Source organism: Canis lupus, chromosome 30 (genome assembly GCF_011100685.1).
Source record: "Canis lupus familiaris isolate Mischka breed German Shepherd chromosome 30, alternate assembly UU_Cfam_GSD_1.0, whole genome shotgun sequence".
Lineage (NCBI taxonomy): Eukaryota > Metazoa > Chordata > Mammalia > Carnivora > Canidae > Canis > Canis lupus.
The window spans coordinates 22,763,697-22,788,321 of NC_049251.1; the positions used below are offsets into that span (position 1 = coordinate 22,763,697).

The 24,625-nt window shown below is 36.2% G+C and overlaps 1 protein-coding gene across 14 annotated transcripts in view; it reads left to right on the forward strand.

The window, feature by feature from the left end:
• The window catches only part of TCF12 (transcription factor 12), a 374,750-nt gene that overhangs the window by 347,228 nt on the left and 2,897 nt on the right, over window positions 1-24,625 (forward strand). For 6 of the 14 annotated variants that reach the window (XM_038580520.1, XM_038580518.1, XM_038580524.1 and 3 more), the window contains 5 exons: window positions 721-927; window positions 10,018-10,132; window positions 11,388-11,568; window positions 16,497-16,729; window positions 22,053-22,206. In XM_038580520.1, coding sequence (XP_038436448.1) covers window positions 721-927; window positions 10,018-10,132; window positions 11,388-11,568; window positions 16,497-16,729; window positions 22,053-22,195 — 879 coding nt within the window. In that variant the 3' untranslated portion in view covers window positions 22,196-22,206. The remainder of the gene's footprint in view (window positions 1-720; window positions 928-10,017; window positions 10,133-11,387; window positions 11,569-16,496; window positions 16,730-22,052; window positions 22,207-24,625) is intronic. The other 8 variants (XM_038580522.1, XM_038580525.1, XM_038580528.1 and 5 more) reach the window with 3 other exon arrangements.

Sequence of the window (24,625 nt, forward strand, 5' to 3'; positions counted from 1 at the left end):
GTGTTTCAATTACTTATACTTCCTATTATCCATTTAAAATCTTCAAGTCTGTACAGACTCCAAAGTCTTTTAAAATCAGTGACCATTTTCGTTTTTGTAGAGTATGTAAGAATAGATTTTTGTTCTTTTATGTTATTGAGAATGATTCTTTTTAAAAGAGCTCTACTGGCATGTGCTTTTGATTTTTAAAATTCTAATATGTTTGTGTATGGGGCATGTGTGTATCCACAGACAATATCATTTCCTCAGTTTTGTGAAAGAACATATTTGGATGTGTTAATCATTTAAGATAGGTATGCTTATTCGCTTAAAACAAAATTACAACTTAAACTTGATGGACTTGAGGACCCTTCCCCAAGTTTGCCCTCATTTCAAAGATCAGTATTAAAGTCCAGGTTATCTTTTTAATCACCTGTAATTATCAGACACAGCAGACTAGCCTTCATCTTTTGTAGGAAGCCAAAAGAAATAGCCTCATGGTATGTTGGTAAATAGATTATATGAAGCAGTGATTTGTTTCTGAAGCTTTGTTAATTTTGCTTAGTTGACAAATATCTTTTCTTTGATTCTTGGTAGTAGTGCAGGTAGTTGCTTTTGAAGCTACTTGATATAGTACATTTGACTTGCTGTCTTCCATATAACCCAAAGTAGGAAACATAGCAGTTTAATGAATTTAACAGATACCAGCAGTAACCCCATGTCTTTTTTCAATTCCTACAGCAATCTCGAATGGAGGATCGTTTAGACAGACTGGATGATGCTATCCATGTGCTGCGGAACCATGCTGTGGGACCGTCTACTAGTTTGCCTGCTGGTCACAGTGATATACACAGTTTATTGGGACCATCCCATAATGCATCAATTGGAAGCCTCAATTCAAACTATGGTGGATCAAACCTTGTTACAAGCAGTCGATCTGCTTCAATGGTAAAATAGTGCTCATCTTTTTTGTAATAACCACTAAAGCCTATAGTATAGTCTTAAATGTTTTTCATGAAATCTTTGGAAGAGAGGGTCCTTCTTGTTTAAAAACACTTACTAGGCAGAGTCATTGGCTGAACATTGGCCCTTAAAGTCCTGTTAATGATCATGTGCAAAGAGCTAAAACTTTCTACAAGACCATTTTAGCTTAAACTTAGAGTTTTTTTCCTCCAGATGTGTCACCAGAACAGTTTTTGCCTTGAAATAGTGTGTAGGAAGTCTAAAGAGCAAAAACAGTAAAGCCTGAATTTCAAGGGTTCTGGTCTAGAACGGCTGTTTATTATAATTTGGAATCACCCTTCAAAAGCAGAAGGAATGTGAAATTATTTGTACTAGTCCAAATGTAAGCTTTCTTACCAAACAAAGAAAAAAATGGGGTAGTTTTAAGAATAGCTGTAATTTAAGTGACAATGAAAGGAAACAATGTTCAATTAATTTCTGAAGAGAATAAAATAATCCAATCCGTCTTTTTAAATACATAATTCTTTAGAGAGAAAAAAAATTTTGTTGTATGTCCTACCTTACCATTTTTTATCCAGATTGTCTTTTTAAAGGAATGAAGCTCTTTAGAACCTGCAATTCAACTGATGCCATGTGTTTGAATGTTTATAGCATTGTTTTTAGGATTTATTGCATGCTGTGAAATATTCTCCTACAAAGCAGATTTCTACCTGTAAGCCATGTGATCAAGGGTAAAATTCACCTATCATCGAAATAATTAGGTGTCCCAAATGCTGAAGGCTTGTGTTTTATAAAATAGGTTGGGTTCCACACTTTCACATTCATGTGTCAGACAGCCATTTATATTCATTTTGTAGCAGCTGAAGTAAACATCAAACATCACTGCCTAGTTTCCCGAGTACAATGTTTTTGGCAACATAGGTGACATTAGATAGCCTACATATCTTAACAACTAGTTTTGGATTTTTTTTTTCAATGCCAGAAAACCTTGAAATGCAAGCGCCTTCTAAATTAGTTTGTGTTGTTATCAGAAAGCTAATAAGATGTGAAAACATTTTAAATTATGAAAGTCATAGAAATATAAGGGAGTATTATCAGTTAGTAATAATAAAATAATATCAGTGGTATATAATATAGTATCTGTTACAAATATAAATGTAGATTGTCAAATTAATGAATTGTTTTGTTGAAATAACTGCTTATCCTTATTTAGAAGAGTGCCTTGAAAATCAATATATATGAATCCCAAGTTTGTCTGAACTGCAAAATTTGAAGTTATTTCTCACTTCTTAATCACCTTTTAATTCTTTCCTGTTCATAGCTCACTGCTCCTGTACAATATTTGATGTATCTCTGGCTTCTCCCAATTAAATATAGCATTTGTATAAAATGGAACATCTTGGGGAGGTTGTTTTTATGAACTTTGGATGTGAGTTGGAAAGAGACTTTTCAAAATCTAGTCCTACAAAGTCACGTAGAAGTGTAGTGCATTTTAGAAGGATTTGCAGAGGGAAAAATTACTTCATTAAATGTTGCCCTGAAGTTTTTAATTAAAAAAGTAGCTACCATTCTGTCGTCTAGGAATATGCTGTCTACTTCAGAGCATCAACAAAAAGGCTGCCAGAAATATTCTTTTAAAAGGAAAAAAAATAGTCTAGAAAAAAGTCTTGTCAATGTGAGGTGCATCTGGCTTAGTCTGAGCAGGAGCATGAGTGCCGCAACAGCTAAGCCCACACTGCTGCTCAGTGTGTCTACCGCAATCCTCACTCCAGTTCCCATAGCCTTCTTAGAGGCAATCAAGCTGGTGAAAATCTTCCAGACATCATCTGCTATATCTGCTCCATCCAGATACAGTCACTAGTGGAGCTGGAGCTACAGATGTTTCTGACAGGTTTACCCTCAAAATGTAAAAGTTATTAACTGACCAAAAAATCTGAAACTGTCAGGTGAGTCACTGTTCATTTCCCATCCTTCTGAAATGAGTAGTTTAGCTGTGAGTCCTCAGTTCTCAATTTCAGCAAAAAGATCCAAGGATAGAATGAAATGAAGTTCATAGTCAGCCAGTGACTCTCCCATTGAGGAAGATTCTTATCCTTGTGGCTCTTACCCATGTCTGAGGACATCAGTAATTTGCCCAGTACCCACCTATGTGGAATCCACTCTTTTCATATTATTGGAAGGTATGTGATTTGGGGGGACATATTATAACTGTTGCCAGCCATCTTTAAGAAGTAATCTTTTTTTTAAATATTTTATTTATTTATTCTTGAGAAACAGAGAGAGAGGCAGAGACACAGGCAGAGGGAGATGCAGGCTCCATGCAGGGAGCCCAACGTGGGACTGGATCCCCGGTCTCCAGGATCAGGCCCTGGACTGAAGGCGGCGTTAAACCGCTGACCCACCTGGGCTGCCCAAGAATTAATCTCCTGCTTTTATTTTTCTCTCGTGTCTCTCTGTCTTCTAACTGATGATGACTAAGAAATGACACAAGTTTACATTCTAGAATCACTTTTCCTTTTTGGCCCTGTTTAACTTTCTGGTAGTTTTTATACTTTTCCTCTACATTAACATAAATCGGTATTTGTTTTAAAGGCTCCTAAAAATGGGGGTTACATGGCCAAAATTATGAAATAACCACATAAATACCAGTTTATCAGCAATTCTGTGTTACCATGTAAAATATGTAAGGTCAGCTTCTCACTAAAATATGTAATTTTCATCATTCCATTTATTTTCTGCAAAGAATAGGATTATTCTAATAAACATCACTTCAGGAATTCCACAGAACATTCAAATAAAATTTTTATTCTCATGGGCATTACTGTAGGGTACCATCCTAATTGCAGGTTTTAAATATGATTGCTTTCTCTCCAAGCATTTAGAAGTGGGATCAGCATACTTCTGTAAAAGGCCAGATAGTAAATATTTTCAGTTTTGCAGGCTTATATGGTCTCTGTCACAACTACTTAACTCTAACATTGTAACATAAAAGCAGCCATAGACATTATGAAAACAATGGGTAGCTGTTACAATAAAACTTCATTTACATAAAGAGAACTCCTTAATTTGTAAAAAAAAAAAAAAAAAAAAAACCGGGACCGGAGCACCTGGGTGTCTCAGTTCGTGAAGTGTCTGCCTTCAGCTCAGATCATGATCCCAGGGTCCTGGGCTTGAGCCCCACATTGGGCTCCCTGCTCAATGGGGAGTCTGTTTCTCCCTCCACTGTGCTTGCTCTCTCTCTCTCTCTCTTTCCCTCTGTCTCTCTCTCTCTCAAATAAATAAAATCTAAAATAAAAAAAAAAAAAAAAACCAGGACCAGATTTGGCCAATAGGCCAGACCTTGCCAATTTTTGAGTTACAAGATAAATTAGCTTCCCAGGTCAGGTAACAAGGGTTAGCAAGTTTTTTTTTCTTTTTCTTGGAGTCTTAACTGTCTGCTTATTTCTTTTTAAGTGATTAGTTTGGCAGTATTGTTGAAGTAGTTGGAATATTTGAGGTAAGCCAGGATACACTTAAAGTAGAAGAATAAGAATTGATGCCAAGATAAAAGTGGTACAGATGGCCTAGCTCTCAGCCTAAAATGCTGTTAAGATTACTGATAGTATAAGGCTACATAGATAGGTTAATCAAAATAGTGTCCCTTGGTCAGGGAATTAACTTTGTTGCTGTTAAACTTTCTTTACATTTTTTTCAGTCATAGGAAGATTATGTCAATAAAAGTCATCCATAGCTAAGTGTTGATTTGTGAGAGATCCATCTTCTTGTCTTGGGTTTTTTTTTTTTTTTTTTTTTTCATCTCTTGTCTTGTAGATGAAATAATTGTCTGGTATTTTTTTATTATTCCAGAAAAAGATTTTTATGTTTCACACCAAGGAGATAAGACTACCAACTGCTAAAAACATATGTTAATTGGAGCCAATATCAAGATTTAATTTTGACTATTGTTACTTTTAACTGAACTTGACCAGCCTCAAAGTTTAGAATTAAATGCGGTTTCAACCACAGAAAGCTTTGAACATTAGTTTAGCTCATACACACAAAAATTAAATATTTTGAAAGATTACTATGTCACAAGAGTAACTAAGAAATGGATAATTCTGGGGTGCTTAGATGGGTCAGTTGGTTAAGCATCTACCTTCAGCTCTGGTCATGATCCCAAGGTCTTGAGATCAGGCCCTGCATCAGGCTCTCTGCTCAGCAGGGAATCTGCTTATCCCTCTCTCTCTGCCTGCTGTTCCTCCTGCTTGTGCTTTCTCTCTCTGTGTCAGATAAATAAAATCTCAAAAAAAAAAAAAAATTCTTGGGGCACTTGGGTGGCTTACTGGTGGAGCATCTGCCTTTGACTCAGGTTGTGATCCCAGGGTCCTGAGATCGAGCCCTGCATCAGGCTCTCTGCTCAGTGGGAAATCTGCTTCTCCCTTTCCCTCTCCCTCCCTACCCTGCTCTCTCACTCTCACTATTTCAAATAAATAAATAAAATCTTTATTTAAAAAATGGGTACTTTTACTTTTTAAAATATAATTAGCGTAGCCAGCTTAGCATAGTTTTAATATTTGCTCTTATTTTTGAATGGGGTTAACATTTTTATCTACTTAATTTCATACTCCCTTTCAGTATTTTTGATGATTTCTCCATATTTGCTGAAATAAAATATAAATCTTACGACTTTTTGTCAGATACTCTTACTAGGTTATGATTGAGACACTGTTTAAATGTTAAAGCACAAAATCTGGATTTTTAGAGTCTTTTAAATGTCAACATTGGACTTTAGTTTTGCTCCTGTTTATTTAGTATAAGAATAAACTCTTTTTTTTTTTTTTAAGATTTTATTTATTTATTCATGATAGACGTAGAGAGAGAGAGGCAGAGACACAGGCAGAGGGAAAAGCAGGCTCCACACAGGGAGCCCAACGCGGGACTCGATCCCTGGACTCCAGGATCGCGCCCTGGGCCAAAGGCAGGCGCTAAACCGCTGAGCCACCCAGGGATCCCCTAAGAATAAACTCTTGAAGTAAACTGCTGACAGGAAAAAATACTGATATTAAGTGGAAAATCAAAAAGGAATTGTTGATTTCATTTGGGCATTATGAAGAGGTCTCAACAGTACCAAGTTATTGTATGTCACATCTGTTTATGGCTGTAATATCTGGAATACTGAGGCCCAATGAGATAGCTCCATGATACCACTTTTATCTTTAATAGAAAGTACTCAGTTATTCCTGCAACAGTGATTTTAACTTCGTGCTAAGTTATATTAGAAGCTTTTTGCATTAGGGCACCTAGGTGGCTCAATTGTGGAGTGTTCTGCCTTTGGCTCAGGTCATGATCCCAGGGTCCTGGAATCGAGTCCTGTATCAGGCTCTACGCAGAAGCAGGCTCCTTCTCCCTCTGCCTCTGTCTCTGCCTCTCTCTCTCTCTCTGTGTGTGTCTCATGAAATTTTTAAAATCTTAAAGCTTTTTGTATTAATGGAAGCTTGATGCAAATCTTAAAAAGTTTTTTATTTATGTTATAAAATTGTATCCATGAGGTCCATGAAATCCATTGATTTCTTTGTTATAAGTACTGAGGAAATTTAATCCAACCATTTCTTAATTTTTTTTTAATTGCTTGGGGTTTTTGTTATTTAAACTGTGGTTGGAGATGTGTGGTGTTGTTGTATGACAACAGAATAAATAATCTTAAATTGTAGGATTTAAAGTTTCTTATGTAATAATTTAAAAATAAAAATTAAGTTTCTTTTCTAAATCCTAAAGCAGTTAGAGAATAGGATTAACTCATTAAAGACTAAAAAGCAAAGTAATATTTATTCAAAATTAACACTTTTGCCACGATACCAAATTTGGAATTCTTTTAATCTTAGATTTAGACAGTTTTTAATTTTATTAGTATAGGTGTATATGCTATAGAAATTATGTGCCTAGGTTCAAATGAATTGGAGTTTATTTTTAACTGTATTTTACTTTTTTAACCAATTTTTTCCTGAATGGGCAATTTAATTTTTTTCTCATTCAAACTACATGACAGTGGTTTTTAAGAGATTTGCTACCATTTTTTAAATTCAAAGTTGTTCCAAATGGCAACTTTTAAGTTTGAAAACCATACAGGTTATACATCTATGGCAATATCATTAAAAAGGAACCATAATGAATTCTGCCAAGTTTCTAGCTTAAAACTTAGGTAAAACAAAATACATACAGAACATAAAGATCCTTTAATCAGTCTGTAGATTAATACTGATTAATATAAATCATTAGTATTCAGTGAATAGTACAAATGGAACAAATTATTAGAATAGAATTCAGAATCAGAGAGGAATTCATACTGAGTACTTTTCAATCTGCTCCTTAATTCACAAGACCTCTTATTCATCAACTAATTAGATTTAGCATTTTTCTATTGTGGGTGCTAAAGCTATTGGCCAAATTAAATGAAAACAGGTCCCTTGTTGGGTGCTCCCACAAAAGTAAGGCCATACACAGATTGTGAAGATTCAGAATGCAGGATGATGTCATTTAATGAGATGGGTCTTTTATTCTGAAATAGAGCTCTTCATAATAATTGAAGTTTAGAGCATAGCAGGCCTAGGGGTTTGCCTTCCCCTGCTACTCCCCCCAGTAGGAGCAGCCTGTCAGCTGTATGCTAACGAGAGGAACAATTAAACATAGGGTCCTATCTGGCTGGCCCAGTCTCTGAGCTCAGACAAAGAACTGTTTATACACCTGTTGTGTCTGTGGACAGAGCCATTTGAATGGGTAGCTGCAGATTAAAAGGAGGACATGGGAGCCAGTGTGAGCAAGGGTTAAATAGAACTTAAGAACTGTGAAAGTCAAATTCTCCAGAAAATATATTAGGGCCATTTGCGAGAGGAATCAAGTTACCAAAAAAAAAAAAAAAAAAAATTCCTGCTAACTTCATTAACATGAAAAACTCCAGACTTGCAGCTTTTTGCTAGTCTGAGACCATTTTTCAAAGGTTTAATTTTTTTCTTCTTTCTGGAAGCCAAAAATATACTTAGTTCATAGTATTCCATAGAGATGAAAATATTTACTGGCATTTGTATCCCAAAACAAATTGATAAGCCATATGATTTTCCTTCACGTAAAGGCAAAAGCCCTAAGATTTATATAGATAGTCTTTAGTTTGCCAGGCCTTTCATCAGAAGGGAAATGATAGGACATTTTTATTAGTTGAGATTCAGATAATCAAAGAATTGCTTCTACTAATAAGTAAGAATTCAGAAGATGTGTTATCACTTGGATGAAAATTCAGTCAGGGTACTCGATGATATTGTCTTACAGAGCTATTAAATGAGTTGTACACATGTAGTATAGAGTAAATATACATAACTTTAAAAGTTTAAGCTTTAAAAAGCTATTCTCTTTTAAGTTACTTGGTATTATAGCTCAAAATACTAGGTAAGAACAAAAATTAGCACATAGACCAAAGATCACAGAACTTTTAAAGTTTACAGTATAAACACAAACACAGAAATCTAAGTTTTTACTTTGTCCTGCAGTGGTTTCTTCAACCAGTCAAAATTATTCTGGTGGTATTTATCTTCAGAATAGGCTTAGACTCCTAAAGTCCCAAAAATTTTGTAGCTATATATTGTATTTATACTATATTTGTTTTTATCAGTTGGAGTTTTGAACTGGCCCTCTGCTTAGATGATTAAGTAGTTCATAATAAGCAAAAAAAAGCAACTAATCATCAGCAATGACTAATCCTCAAATAAATTTAAAAGTAGATAGGGAATATATTAAGTGGGTTTTTTAAAACTACATTAAAGGGACACCTGGGTGGCTCGTCAGTTAAGTGTCTGACTCTTGATTTTGGCTCAGGTTACGATCTCAAGGTTGTGACAGATGGAGCCCCGTCTTGGGCTCAGCACTAGGTGTGGAGCCTGCTTAAGATTCTTTCTCTCCCCCTCCCTCTGCTCTTCCCTCCTGCTCCCCCTTCTCAGAAAAATTTAAAAAGTGAAAGCTGCATTAAAGATAATAAGGAAAAAAAAAAAATAAAGATAATAAGGGCGGAGAACATATATTTCTTAAAAAGTGTGGTGAAAGACCTGATGTGTTCCAAACAGGACAAGTACCAAATGGCCTGTTGCCTGAAACTTTGCTCTGGTACCTTTTGTTTAGCTTACAGGAAACCGAAGGATAAACTTGTATAGAGGTATTTACACTTCCTAGGGTAAAATTCACACAAAGTCATGAAAGATTAAAAACTATATTAATTACTCAAGAGAGATTCAAACCAAAAGAGTTTGCTGGGATTGATGGATTTATTGAAAAACAGTGATTCTTATGTATAATTCCAAGCAATAACCCTCTTTAGTAACAGCGCTACTGTTCTAGTAAAAAGCTTCATTTATAACTAGTTTTTCTAAAAATACTACTCTATTTAAATAATTGGTAGTATTTGTATGTCTTACCTTCTAATAAGCTAATTGTGATTTATGTAAGTTTGATTAAAACAATAAAAATATATGTCATTTTTGTTGCCTGGCAATGCAGAACTTTTAAGTCAATTTCATTTTGTATTGCTTTTGCTGCTCTTTTAAAATTATTGAGGGAGACATAGGAAGAAGAAAAAACAAGACACTATATATGTGTGTGTGAGGAAAGGGTACCAAAGTACAGATAAATACTATTATTACTTGTAGTGTAGCAGTATTTTGTTAAATGCAAATTTATATATACTGTGATTTATTTAGGCAGCATATAGATTTTTCAGATTGATGTAGGATTATTAACATGCTATAATGTGTAGTGTTTTATAGCATATAAAGTGCTTTCTCTGGTGTCTCATTTGCTTCACACAACCTTCTGTGAGATATAAACTTTGAAAGTTGGAATTTTATTTTTTTATATTTTGATTTAAAAGCAATATTACCATTAAATCTTTTGAAATCCAAAAATCAGAAAAGTAGCATCCCCCAAAAGTTGCTAAATTCAGATGAGTGATAGATGTTGTTTTCTTTATTAAAACCATTAAAACAATTTATACAATTATTGCCCCTGAATTGTTTTGACTTTTTTTTCTTTTTTTTTTTTTTTTTTTTTTTACCTTAGGTTGGAACTCATCGAGAAGACTCTGTCAGTCTCAATGGCAATCATTCAGTCCTGTCTAGTACAGTCACTGCTTCAAGCACAGACTTGAACCACAAAACACAAGAAAATTATAGAGGTAATTGTATTGTTTTTCAGCAGTAATGCATTCAAAGATATCATTTGGAACACTGTCATCTTTCTTACAAGCAGATTGACATCTGTGAATCGAAAGCCATCTTAGGGGGCAGCCCAGGTGGCTCAGCAGTTTAGCACCGCCTTTGGCCCAGGGTGTGATCCTGGAGACCCCAGATTGAGTCCCACGTCAGGCTCCCTGCATGGAGCCTGCTTCTCCCTCTGCCTGTGTCTCTGCCTCTCTCTCTCTCTCTCTCTCTCTCTCTCTCTCTCTCTCTCTGTGTCTCTCATGAATAAATAAATAAAGTCTTTAAAAAAAAAAAAGCCATCTTAGGTGGGACAATTCCAAACAGTAGGGCTATTGAATATAGAGGGTGGATATTTAGGGTTCCATTTGCTTCATTTGGCTAGGCCAAATGTAGATACTTATTGATGGATAGAACCACATGCAAACTTTTCAGTATTTACTGGTCATCTTACCTCCTCCTGTTTCTATCATGTCTCCCTTCCTTAATCACTTCCTGTCATGACTGAGTCCTCATGGTCCCTAGAGGCAGTGAGAGATTTTTCTGAGTATGTTGAGAGCTCCAGATGATAGTATCTGTTACTTAGAAGATCATAATTTACTTGGAGAGAGAGACAATTCTGATAAAAACAAACTATGTTAAATATTTATAACAGAGCTTGTAAGTAAGTACAAATATGTAACTATGTTAAGAGCACCAAAGTAAAGTGTTCCCAGTTATATTTAATCATAGGACCCATTTTATTGTGCTTATCTGGGAAAGTGTTAAAGCTTATCTCCTTTACCTTAGCATTTAGAAGTCAATTTCTAAACTGCATGAAGTTTCTCATATTTGTTCACTTGTTAAATAGTGCCTAGAAGTAATCGTTAAAGTGACCTTCAAGGTCAGACTTTTTATTTTTTTTAAGATTGATTTATTTATTTGATGGGGGGCGAGGGAAGAGGAGGAGAACAGGGGATCTCAAGCAGACTCCCCACTGAGGCGTGAAGTCAGACGTTTAACCCACTGAGCCACTTAGGTGCCCCAGACTTCTTTAAAAATCAGATGCTTTAAAAATCATTTTCTTCAAAGTTTTTGGATCAGTTCTTCCCAGCTTTAAGTAGTATATTATCCTACATCTTCAGATTTCCATCATAGTCCTATAACGAGTAAGAACATTCACCATCTACAAGTCTTCCTGCTGTCTTAATTCTAATTCTGGACATTTATTTTGTTTCTTTGCCTCTTTGTTAGGTGGCTTACAAAATCAGTCTGGAACCGTTGTTCCAGCAGAAATCAAGACTGAAAACAAAGAAAAAGATGAAAACCTTCATGAACCTCCTTCATCAGATGACATGAAATCAGATGATGAATCCTCCCAAAAAGATATCAAGGTTTCATCTAGAGGCAGAACAAGGTATCTGTTAGCATCCAGGTATTACATTTCACTCCGTTGCCATGGGTGAAAATACTTGGAAAGTTGAAGGGTATCATGCATTTATTAAGTGTGAGCTATGTTCTAGATACTATGTTGGAACTTCCTGTTACTTCATTTAGTGCTCACTGGCATCCCTAGAAAGGGAGTCATATGATGCTGACTCCAAAATTGTGTATTCCATAATACCACAGTATTTTAGGGGCTACATAACAAAAAGAATTACATCTCTCCCTTCAATTAGAGGACAAAATAATTAAAACAAGTTAAATTGTGCATATGAAGACATTCAGACACATCCCACCAATAAATACTTGAATATATTAACACTGTGAATATGGTAAAACTCTATTGTAGGATTTAAACCAGTGGTCAGCAAGCTATGGCCTATAGGCCAAATCTGGCCCATTGCCTATTTTTATAAATAAAGTTTTATTGGAACACTGCCATACCCCATTCATTTGCGTATGGTCTATGGCTGCTTTCCCAATGCACTGGCAGATTTGGGTAGTTACAACAGAGACCAGATGGCCCACAAAGCTGAAAATATTTACTATCTGGCACTTTACAGAGGAAGTTTGCCAACTCCTAATTTAAACAATAATTTGAGAAGAACATGGAAAAGGAAGTACTCCAGGTGGACTGATGTTGTTGAGGAAGATTTTCTAGAAATTGGACTTGACCTTGCTTTGCAGTGGCAGTGTGGATATTGACACATAGTACCATTAGTTTCAAATGACTTCCAGGTTCTTCCCTCAGATTTTTCTAGTTCTGCGTTAAATTTAGATGATTTTGTATATTTTTGGCATATCCTGTTTTTTGACATCAATAATATATATGTGTCACATATAGATATTTAAAACATTATTCTTTGTATTAAGTTAGGGTACAAAGGAGACTGCAATGAGTATGGTAGTTATAACTTAAAAATTAAATCGAAGGGATGCCTGGATGGCTCAACGATTTAGTGTCTGCCTTCAGCCTGCGGTGTAATCCTGGAGACCCAGGATCAAGTCCCACATCGGACTCGCTGTGTGGAGCCTGCTTCTCTCTCTGCCTGTGTCTCTGCCTTTGTGTCTCTCATGAATAAATAAATAAAATCTTGGGCAGCCCTGGTGGCTCAGCGGTTTAGCGCCACCTTCAGCCCAGGGCATGATCCTGGAGACTTAGGATCAAATCCCCCGTCAGGCTCCCTGCATGGAGCCTGCTTCTCTCTCTGCCTATGTCTGTGCCTCTGTGTGTGTGTGTATGTCTCTCATGAATAAATAAATAAAATATTTTTTAAAAAAAAGAAAAAAATCTTTTTAAAAAAATTAAATTGAAAATTAATTTTTTAAAAAAGAAAATTAATTTAAAAGTTAAATCTTAAGGTTCCTATACTGTCTCTTTTTTAAAAAGATTTTATTTATCTGAGAGTGAGAGAGCGAGCATGAGCTAGGGGGAAGGGTAGAGGGAAAGAAGCAGACTCCCCGCTGAGTAGGAAGCCCAGGACCCTGGGATCATGCCCTGAGCTGAAGGCAGATGATTAACCAACTGAGCCACCCAGGCACCCCTTAATACTGTCATTTTAATATGCATTGTACTCTGTTGTATAGAGACATGAATAAGTAAAAATTGGGTTAGAGAATCCAGAGACCCCTCCTTTGAGGCATCTTAATTCTTTAATAGTTTTACTATTCAAATAGAATTTTTAAGAGAAATAATTTGCATCTTTCCTTCTTATTCATCTTTTCATCATAAAGGTCAGAGTTTAGCAAACTTTCCATGTAAAGGGCAGACAGTAGCTATTTTAGGTTTTGTGGGCCATTGGGTCTGTATTGCAACTACTCAGCTCTGTCATTATAATAAAAGCAGCCAAAGGCAGTACATAAACAAGTGAGCATGGCTCTTTCAGTAAAATCTTATGTAAGATAACAGGGAGCCAGCTTATGGGTCATAGTTTATTGAACCCTGTTACAGATCATCAGAAATTGAGAAGACAATAATAACAGGTTACTAATAACAGCAGTGCTCAGTAATTAATAAGTTAATAGGTTAATAACATGGTCTCTGGATAAATAAAGTTAACCTGGATTGAATTACGGCTCTATCATATATTTGCCAAGTGACCCTGGACAAGTTATTAAAGCTCTCTGAACTTTAGTTCCTTTTCTCTAGAGACTTTCTATTACAGGATTCTTATGGAAATAAACTGAAAATGATGCATTTGCACACTTTTGTATGCAGTAAATATCCAGTAAGGTACTATAGATACTGTTATGATGATAATTTTAGGTATGTGGTATAGGCCTGCTTCCATGAACACTTACCTAGGTCCTTGTCATTACACTGCCACTAATTAACTGTATGATTCTAGGGAGGTCAGTGATTTCTCTGAATCTGGCAGTACTCAGCCCTAATGCACAGAATCCTGAAATATTTTAAATGTATTTCTGTATTGGTTGCCTTAGTCCCAGCCCAAGCCCAATAAATCAGCATCTCTGTCAGTGGGAAATTTGAAACCTGTATTTTTCACGTGCCCCTGAAAATTCTGATAGGTGGCCATATTTGAAACCTTTGGGCTAGATGATCTGTAAAGGTTCCCTTGAAGTAAAAGAGTTAGTGATTCTATTATAAAAGAATATTTTTATATAATTTTTGACAATTAGCTAGTAAAAATATTGTGTACTTATTCTTTATTTTATAGTACTCAAGTTATCGGAGAAAAAACATCTTTGTGCATATTATTTCAGAGTTCTGAGAGACTCTGCTCAGTCATTTATTTCTGAAATATAAATATAATTTTCTGGGGTTTTTTTTTAAGATTCTATTTATTTATAAATAAAAATGGCTGAAAAATGGCTGTGTTTCTGGCTGAGAGACACAGGCAGAGAGAGAAGCAGCTCCCTACGGGGAGCTGCATGTGGGACTTGATCCTGGGACTCCGGGATCATGCCCTGAGCCAAAGGCAGATATTTAACTGCTGAGCCACCCAGGCATCCCGAATTTTTTTTTTTTAGATTTTATTTATTTATTTGACAGAGAGCACAAGCAGGGGCAGCAGCAGCAGGCAGGAGGAGAAGGAAAAGCAGACTCCCCGCTGAGCAAGGAGCCTGATGCAAGGCTCAATCCCAGGACCCTGAGATCATGACCCGAGCCAAAGGCAGATTCTTAACCAACTGAGCCACCCAGGTGCTCCTATAAATAAGATAGAATTTTCTAAAAATTACTCCAAATCATCTCCCTCAAATGTTGGGGGTTTTTTCTGATTATTTAATCCATTTTGATAATAGACATTTGGAAAATACAGAAAATAAAAATCACAAAAAACTGTACTACCAAGAATTAATTACTATTTACTGTTTAAGAAATAAATATTCCATAAATATAGTTTAAATTGGAATTAAGCTGAATATAAGTTTTACAGTATCAACTTTTTTTCTGAAATAGGGTATTTTTAATATTTTCATCTATCCCTGAGTTTTCTCAGACATGTTTTTTTCCTTTTTGTTTTTAGCCAGCTTTACTGAGGTTTAATTCACATACAATAAAATACACCAATTTAAAGTATGCAGTTTTTGTCCTTTGACAAATGTATGTAGTTGTATAGCCACCACAACATTAATACAGAATATTTCTACCACCCCAAAGAGTTTCCTATGCTCTTGGTAATCACTACCCTTCTTTCATCTCCTGGCAGCCAGTGATCTGCTTTCTATTATTACAGCTTTGTCTTTTCTAGAAGTTCGTGTAAATCATAAAGCATATAGCCTTGTGTCTGGCCTCTTTTACTTACTAGCACAATCTGCAACTTAATTTTTAGAGACTACTTAGTAGACATTTGTCTGGATGTATTGTAATTCATTTAACCTGTGTCCTATTATTGGACTACCAATTAGTTGTTACAGTAAATAATTCTGTGATCAACTTTTTTTGTAAATTCCTATGTACATCTCTAATTGTATCCTTAGAATGAATTCCTAAAGTTGGATTTGCTGATCAAGATGTAATGACCATTTGAACATGAACATGTGTTCATTTTGCCAGTTTATCCTTCAAAAAAAATGTTCCAGTTGACTCATGTTTTAAAATCATCGCCACTTGATACTTCTCTCTGGAAACAAAAAGTAGTCATTTTCTGAGATACTTCTCTTATTCTGTATCTTAAGCTTTTCTTCTTCCTTCTCACCAGGTTACTGCCAGAATATATTTAAAAGCATAGGTTAGGCAAATTATAATGCATTAGTATACGAGGACAGTACCTCGCAAACCTTAATGTACATTTGAGCCAGCCAGGGATCTTGTTAAAATGTAGCTTCCAATTCAGTAGGCTTACAGTAGAACTTGATAATCTGCATTTTTAATAAGCTCCCAGTAATGCTGCTGATGATGATCACGTTCTGAGTAACAAGGCACTAGAATATTATGTAGTCATTCAAATTATGTTTATAAAGAGTTGTAGTAGTGTGAAGAAGTGTTTATGCTGAATGTGCAATGGAGAAAGCATTTAAAAATATATGTATGGGGGTGCCTGGGTGGCTCACTTGGTTGAACATCTGAATCTTGATTTCAGCTCAGGTCATGATCTCAGGGTTGTGAAATGAAGCCCTGCATCAGGCTCCACATTCTGCACAGTCTGCTTGGGATTCTCTATCTCCCTCTCTCTCTGCCCCTCCCCAGCTTGCATGTGTGCTCACTCTCTAAATAAATAAAAGGATAAGTAAGTAAAGAAATTTTTTTAAATGTATGTGGTATAATTTCAACTATATATATGTGTGTATATATGCACATTAAAGACTGGAAAGAATATATAATCATGTTAATGTAACTATTACCGTTTGGTTAAATTTGAAGGTAATTTTCATCTCCATGTTTGTACTTTATAATTTTATACAATGAGCATGTCTTATAGGGAATCTAATAGACATTGTCATTACTTTGTTTTCTAGCAGTACTAATGAAGATGAGGATTTGAACCCAGAACAGAAGATAGAAAGGGAGAAAGAAAGGCGGATGGCTAACAATGCCAGAGAACGTTTACGTGTGCGGGATATTAACGAGGCATTCAAAGAGCTTGGTCGAATGTGTCAGCTCCATTTAAAGAGTGAAAAACCCCAAACAAAACTCCTTATTCTTCATCAGGCCGTGGCAGTCATCCTTAGTCTAGAACAGCAAGTCAGAGGTAAGTAGGTTCAGCAGAAATCCAGAAGTGTTCTGCCTTAGGTGGGCAGGCATTTCTTTTACCACTTGCTCTTCTGCTTGGAAAGTTGTTTGTTAAGTTCAACTAGTACTTCTGCCACTGTATCATCTGAATCAAGTTTTCTCTGTAGTTCTCTCACCTCTGTCTCATAGTATTGGTCAGTATCTGTAGACTTGATGCTTCCCACAAACCAATGGAGCACAGTCCTTTGAAATGTTGCAGAGAATAGCCAGCCTCTGCCTGCTGCTCAGCATTAGTGCCTTATGCCCCTTTGTTCTTGTTCTTGTTAAGTCTGGTCTCCCACTCTGTTGAATTTACCTGCCCAGATCTATTTCCTTCCCTGCTCTTTCCTGTCTTCCCTATGCTCTGTACTGAATTTTGTGCCTGCTTTACCCTGGACCATCTATTAAAATGGCCCTGCTGATTACTAGGATGCCTGATCATCACTGATGATCCTGGCTTTACTTTATATGGATTTTTTTTTATACCCAAGTCAGTATGGTCTTAGGACTTATTTGTTGATCCCTGATCAGGAATGCCATGAACTTCTTAGCCTAATATGGACTTACAAGCTTGTGTGTTTCTAAGGGCAAAAGTATGGTTTATTATAGGCTCATCCACTGCTGACTACTGCCCCCCCCCAACTGTTTTTATCTTTTAAAAAGACTGATAGAATCTTGAAGAAGATTTGAAACTTCATTTTTTTGAACAAGCCTTTATTGCACACCTTCTTTGTCTCAATCACCTATATGGTAGATCCTAGCTTACCAATTAATAAAAGCTTTCTGCCCTTGAGCTTGATTTTTTTTCATATATCTCTTTGTCTTCTTATCCACAGTTATGATTGTTTTATCCTAAGTCTTTTTGCAAAGAATTATAGATGTGACCTTGGGTTCCAAACCCTACTTCTAGCTTCTTTTCATTAGAAGCAACTCTTTCTTATTTATTGGATGTTTATATGGGATTTTACTTAAAGAAAGTTGGAAAAGAAAAAAGAATACAAGTGGGACAGATACTTGACAACTATAACCATGGACCCTCAACATTAGTCACAGAAAGAACACTGTCTAAGGAAACCAGGGTTAAAGAATTTGAATACACTTACAGAAAATCTTAACTGTAGTAATAATTGATCTCTGCACTTCCATCCAATATATTTAATAAGAATGATGAATAGATTACTTCATGCATAACCGATCTACCATTAAAACCAGATACTTGCTCTTATTAAGGCCCTTCAAATATCTATAAAGGGTAAATGTTAATGATACCTGATTTTCAAGAATGTATAGATTCCCTTGGGATGCCTATCGATATTCTGATTGTTGCCCACTCATCTGTGGCAGGATCAGTGGTTCCTTGAGCCTTCAGTATCTCCTGTCACTTTATCCAAGTTGTTTTTTTCATTGTGTCTGACATCTTTTGTCTCACTCTGAAGACACTGAGACATCTGTGTGTAGTAGTCCCAGTACATTCATCCTTCTGCTCTGTAGACCCAAGGTATTTCCTACCCTGAGTCTACCCAGCCATTTGTTGTCAAGACTATTGTCCCCATCTGGACTACGTGGACAGCAGTGATACCAGAACTTATTCCCATACGGCACCTTTTTCTTCCTACTGTTTATTAGAGCTAGAATACAGAATCATTTGTTTTTTAAAACATTTTGTTTAAGATCAGAGGTACCTGCTCTCATATCTAAGTCATCAAAATGAAAAATACCTCTGTGTTTGAAAAAAGTTGTAAATTCCACATGCTTATTCATTCACGTGTAAGATTTGACTTTGTAGTGGTTCCATGTAAGTAGCTAGGACAGAAAAGCTAAGTCTGAGAAATGTAACAGCTAAGCTCATCCAACTGCCTGATAACTTTCTGGTCACTGCTAATCGATACTGACTTTTTTGTGCAGTTCTGGAAAGCTTTATATAAGGAGCCATTGATTGATTAGAATTTGAACAGAACTTAAAAACACTGACTAACTTCATTAGGGACTGCTTTCCTATTCATAAAAGCCTACCTTCCTCCTATCCTCTGGACTTCAAAGCCCAGAGCTTTTATTTTATGTCTTTAATGTAAAAGCCTTGGGATTCGTGAAAGATCCTTCTTGAAAGGATGACAGATGGCTATCTGTCAAAGAGGATTTAGAACCCTTCATGTAGCCCACATATCTCTGCCTTGCTATGGCAGCACCTTTAGAGTTTAGCATGGCCACTGCTCTTCTCTGGACTTTATCTCCAGCAGTTTTGAGTTATTAAAGTAACCTGTTTACTTCTGAGAACCTCTGCATCCCTGCAAGATTTCTACCCATCAGTGCCTGGGCCCAGCAATTTCTATGAAGAGGTACATTTTGTTTACATCATTACTTTGGGCATTCTCTGCACTCTTTTTACTCACCTTCTGGTTTGGCATAGTGCTTCAAGATTGTATCTGGCTATCCACAACCTGTCATCTTTGGACAAGTGGCTATATCAGGAGGGCAACCAACAGTATATTCTGGAGAAGAGCAGGAAGAGGGGGACTTCCCTTCCAAGCCTCAAGTTTTGCCAGAGCACTTTTTATGTATTGGTGCTTCACATACCAAGTTCCATCTGATCCCTGCCATTGCCAATTTAAGTCTTTCCATTATGATTAATAATATTAACATTACAGTTTTACTAATTCTCAGTAGACTTTACATATTACTTTCAAATTTGTACTTTCACCCTTACTAACAATTAGATTAGTGGTCAGACATTTCCTCCTCAAACTTTCAAAGGTTCACTCAATCAGCTTATTTCCCTTTCAATAATAATTTAGGGACAGTAGAACTTCCAGGATTCTAGTTTACTGGCCTCTTAGTAAGTTTGAAGATAAATGAGCTAGGACAGTGGTTCCCAAACCTGGCTGGTTCCAGAATCACCAAAGGCTTTTCCTTTTCTCAAATTTCCAGACCATACCCTCAGGAGATTTTAATTTAGTTGCAATGATATGGTAATATATGATAGTCTTAGCATATTCATTGGTAATACTCCTTACTAAATCCTCACTGAAATGAATAAAAATAGTATTAATCCACAAGGACAGATGGGAGAAAAGATTGTAGCATAGCAAATGAGAGAGCAAAATATGTATGCAAGATAGGAAGTAGAGTAGTGGTAATTGACTTATTTAAACAAAAGAAATTAAGTGGAGCAGAGAAGAATACCAACAAGAAGCAGATCATTTTGTCCCACAAAACTCCTAGTCCCTGAAAGGCCCTATTTGTTGGAGGTGCTAATATTGGAGAAGGCAGAAATCAGGCATTACTTGAAAACAGGAAGATTAACTAAACGTCTGCTGTGAAAAGGTTGGATCCCTCAGAGTCAAAATATCATCAGATTTCTGGACAAATAGTGCTGGATTCCAAGAGATAATAGAGCAGTACCATCAAAATTCTGAGGAAAAATAATTTTCGACCTAGAATTTTATATGTACCCAAACCATTAATCAAATGGTGAAAATAGAATAAAGATATTTTGGATACGCAAAGATTTTAAAATGTTACCTCCATGTTCATATTCTCGGAAAGCTCTGGAACATATGTTTTAGCCAATTAAGGACATAACCATTAAAGACAAAGTCACGTGATCCAGTAAACAAAGAATCTAACACAAAAGAACACCAAAAAGGAATCTCATGACAAGATCCTAGGCTTAGAAAATGAGTGTGCCAAAAAAAAAAAAAGAAGAAGAAGAAGAAAGAAAATCAGTGTGCCGGGGCAGCCCCAGTGGCACAGCGGTTTGGCGCCGCCTGCAGCCCAGGGCATGATCCTGGAGACCCGGGATCGAGTCCCACGTCAGGCTCCCTGCATGGAGCCTGCTTTTCCCTCTGCCTGTGTCTCTGCCTCTCTGTGTCTCTCATGGATGGATGGATGGATGGATGGATGGATGGATGGATGGATGGATAAGTCTTTTTTTTAAAATAACTGTAAATGCATATTATAAGTGCATGTTCAGGTACGTTTTTCTTGGCTTAGAGAAAACACAAAAAAGGAAGAGTCCTATGTTGCATTCAGTTGGCCATTTCAAGAAAATCTAACAAAATTCACAACTTCTACAAAATACAGTTTTTATTATAAACTTGAAAGATTTTCCTCTTCAGAGATTTTATTTTTAAGTAGTCTCCACATAGGTAGGGCTTGAACTTACAACCCCAAGATCAAAAGTTGTATGCTCCACCAGCTGAACCAGCCAGGTGCCCCCAAGATTTTATTTTTAAGCAATCTCCACACCCAGTGTGGACCTTGAACTCACAACGCCTAGATCAAGAGTCACATGCTCCAGTGACTGAGCCAGCCAGACGCCCCTTCATTACAGACTAATTTTAAGTGATCCTTTTATATTACATTCATTAGAACATTTTTAATCAGTTTATAAGAATATATATAACAACTTTTCACTTCTACTCTATATTATCAGAAACAAAAAACTAACCAGAAGCTGTCATAGGTTGAGTATCTTGTGCCTAAAACTCACAGAAGGAAAAGATAACATGAAAAGTAATTCCCAAATGGATTTTGATCCAATGTCTCCAATCCAAAGGATTTTCTTTCACTTTCTTTCACATAGTAAGATACCCTACTCTTGAAAATGCCCACTTCAAAAGTTCTTCTAGTTGTCTCTGTTACCTTATATATAAAGCAGTAGAGAAGTTTTTATCACCCTTTTAATCATACCTCTAGCAATAGAAAGAACCATTCAATCGTCTTGTTCTACATATAAAAGTAGAAAAGCAAGATAATGTACCAGCTACCTCTCTCCCTTGAGTTGGCACATCTTTTATAGAAGAATGGCTGAGAGTATCTATTTTATTATTTCCTGAACTGATAAAATTCTAGATAAAGCACAGATGTCTCTCTCCAGGTACGTAAGAGAATGTCAGCATTCATATCAATCCACTGTCCCATATCTTAGCAGGACACTGAGGAGATTTGGTAGGCTAACAACAGCACTTGCCAAAATGTTTGAGTGAAGCAGTAAAAGAACTGCCTTTTAGATGTTGATATAGATGAAATCAGACCCTCGAAGACTAAATCATGAGCAGAATTAAAAGAAAAAACACCACAAATTCTCACTAAAAAACATAAGCCTACAGGCTCATTTAATCTGAACATTTATGTGAGCACATCATTGTTGCCTCTGTGTGACATTATTCAGTGTGGGAATGAAATTGCAAAGAGAGCGGTAATCCCCATAGAAAGATAAGAGCAATTTGTTCAGATTAAGGCCAAAGAGTCCCTAATTCATAATTTATGACTGTAATGATAAAAATCGTTTTCCCCTGTTTCAGAGAGGAACCTTAACCCCAAAGCAGCCTGCCTTAAGAGAAGGGAAGAAGAAAAAGTTTCTGCCGTATCGGCAGAGCCGCCAACCACACTGCCAGGAACCCATCCTGGGCTTAGTGAAACTACCAACCCTATGGGTCATATGTAAACATCAGCCAGGTAAGTATGGGTATGAAAACGAAATGCAACGAAGTTACCTGATTCCTCTTAAACTAAGAACCTTTGAACAAAATTCTCTGGTGGCACTGGTCATGATAAAGGTCAGATGTAATTTGAAATCCCAACAATTTACCTTTCTATTGTATAACCATACTTAGAGAGTCAGTGTCCTTTAATATTAAATTACTATTCAGGGTGTGATAGTATCCTGTAATTCACAAGGAATTTTGGGTTCTCCTACATCATCAACCAATTTTCTCTTAACCATTTACCTATTCTTGTCTTGAAATATTTATACACAAAAGAATTACTGCTTGCTTCCATTTGGATCAACAATACAAGTTTGTAATATACGTCTTCCCTCATAAGCATGTAAGCATATCAGTTATACCTTCTGGAATGTACTAATGAATGTAAAGGTATTACATCTGATAGAACCACAGTGCCCCTCTCTCTGGAACTTTACTTGTTGGAAAGCTTCTTTTTATCTTTCCCTTCATGGATTAAACACCGTTCACTTATGAATTTTTGGTTAATGGTACAAAAGTAATATGAGGTTGTTGCCCAAGTAGTTAATGTGAATCATCTTTTTTCTTAAATACATACATTTACAAGATCTATAACAATCTAAGTTGTAGTTATTATTTAGGTGGCAGAAGTTAATATAAAATGTAATTAAATATTTTAATTAGCAGCATGGATTAGGAATACATCTGGGAACTTCATTTTTATAATCTGCCTGCAGCAATGTATAGTTCTTTTCCCAATTTCATCAGCACATTAAAAGCAGTAAGTACAGGTGAATGGATGGGAGATACGGAGCACAAAAAAATACCAAGTGCAATTTCATTTGGTCAACTTTGTAACTATCTCTTTTTTTTTTTTTAAGATTTTATTTATTCATTAGAGACGCAGAAAGAGAGAAAGAGAGAAGCAGACTCCATGCAAGGAGTCCGATGTGGGATTCGATCCCAGGACTCCAGGATCATGCCCTGGGCCAAAGGCAAGGTGCTAAACCGCTGAGCCACCCAGAGATCCCCTGTAGCTATCTCATTTTGAGCTGAAAGTCTGGAATTTGATAGAATATTTTGTAAACCACAAACAGAACTTCCCTTTTCCTGAAGAATTTGGTTCCTACCACCTCTATATATTCTTCTTAAGATCAAACTAGACCAAAACTGAAGAGTTTACTTGGGGACAAAAGGAAGAGTTAATCTGATTATTTAAGTGTCAGTTATACTTATAACACTAGCACACTAGAGAAAACTAACCCACCTCCCCCACAAAAAAAAAAAAATCCAGCAACCTACAGATTATGCATGTCAAAGAGACTTCAGACAAGAGCCAGTTAACTTACAGATCCTCTAAAGCTCAAGTCATCATTTCATATTTTGTGGAAAAATATAGAAGAATGTCATGGAAAGGTAGATATTTTTATTCAAAACTAGACTTCCAAGTTTTAAAATAAAAACATGCCATTGTTTTTCAATGAAAATGTGACTTTCTAAACTGGCAACTCATTTTAAAGGACTTGTTATGCTCAGGTCCCAGGTAGACATCAGGCTAGGAAAAGAGTATTAAAAAAAAAAAAAAAGTATTTGACATTGAGTTGTCACATTTATCACAGAGCCTGTGTCTCTATATTGTCCCATTTTCTCTTACTCTCTCCCTAGTCTCTCTCCCTAGTCTCTCTCCCTACTTCACATCTCTCTCCTTTCCCTGTTTACTTCCTGTTCTTTTACTGCTTGTATATCATAACTCCTTTCATGTCTATACCCTTATGTCTAGAATGAGGAAATTCCTCCACTTTGGTTAAAATTAAATCTCCACATTCTCACCTATCAAAAAGAGATGAAGAATTCTTAAAAAAAAAAAAAAATTTCAGGGTTATAAGAAACGTAGCAAATGTACTCTGTTCCATAAGATTTTAAAGGTTAGGGACACCTAGGTGGCTCAGTGGTTGAGCATCTGCCTTCAGCTCAGGGCCTGGTCCCTGGGTCAAATCTCACGTCAGGCTCCTTGAAGGCTTTTCTCTCTCTGCGCCCCCCTCTCTCTCTCTCTCTCTCTCTCTCTCTCTTTCTCATGAATAAATAAATTAAAATCTTTTAAAACAAAAGATTTTATAGGTTAGTGTTTATTATCTTAACATATGTTTTAAAAGTCGCTAATTTTATAAAGCTAGTTGTCTGGTTTCACCTTATAAACTTCAGTTCTTTATAGAACCAGCAAAAGACTGGGCAGCAGAAAAATGACTGCTAGAACCACAATGGCTGATAAATGACCACAGAATGACTGACTATAAAAGCACAGAATTTGCCACCCCTGAGACATAAGGCCGGGTAGCTTTGAATATCTCAGTTATCCATTTCTAAGAGCATAACTCTATTACAAAACAATACTGTATTTATTGTTTAATAAA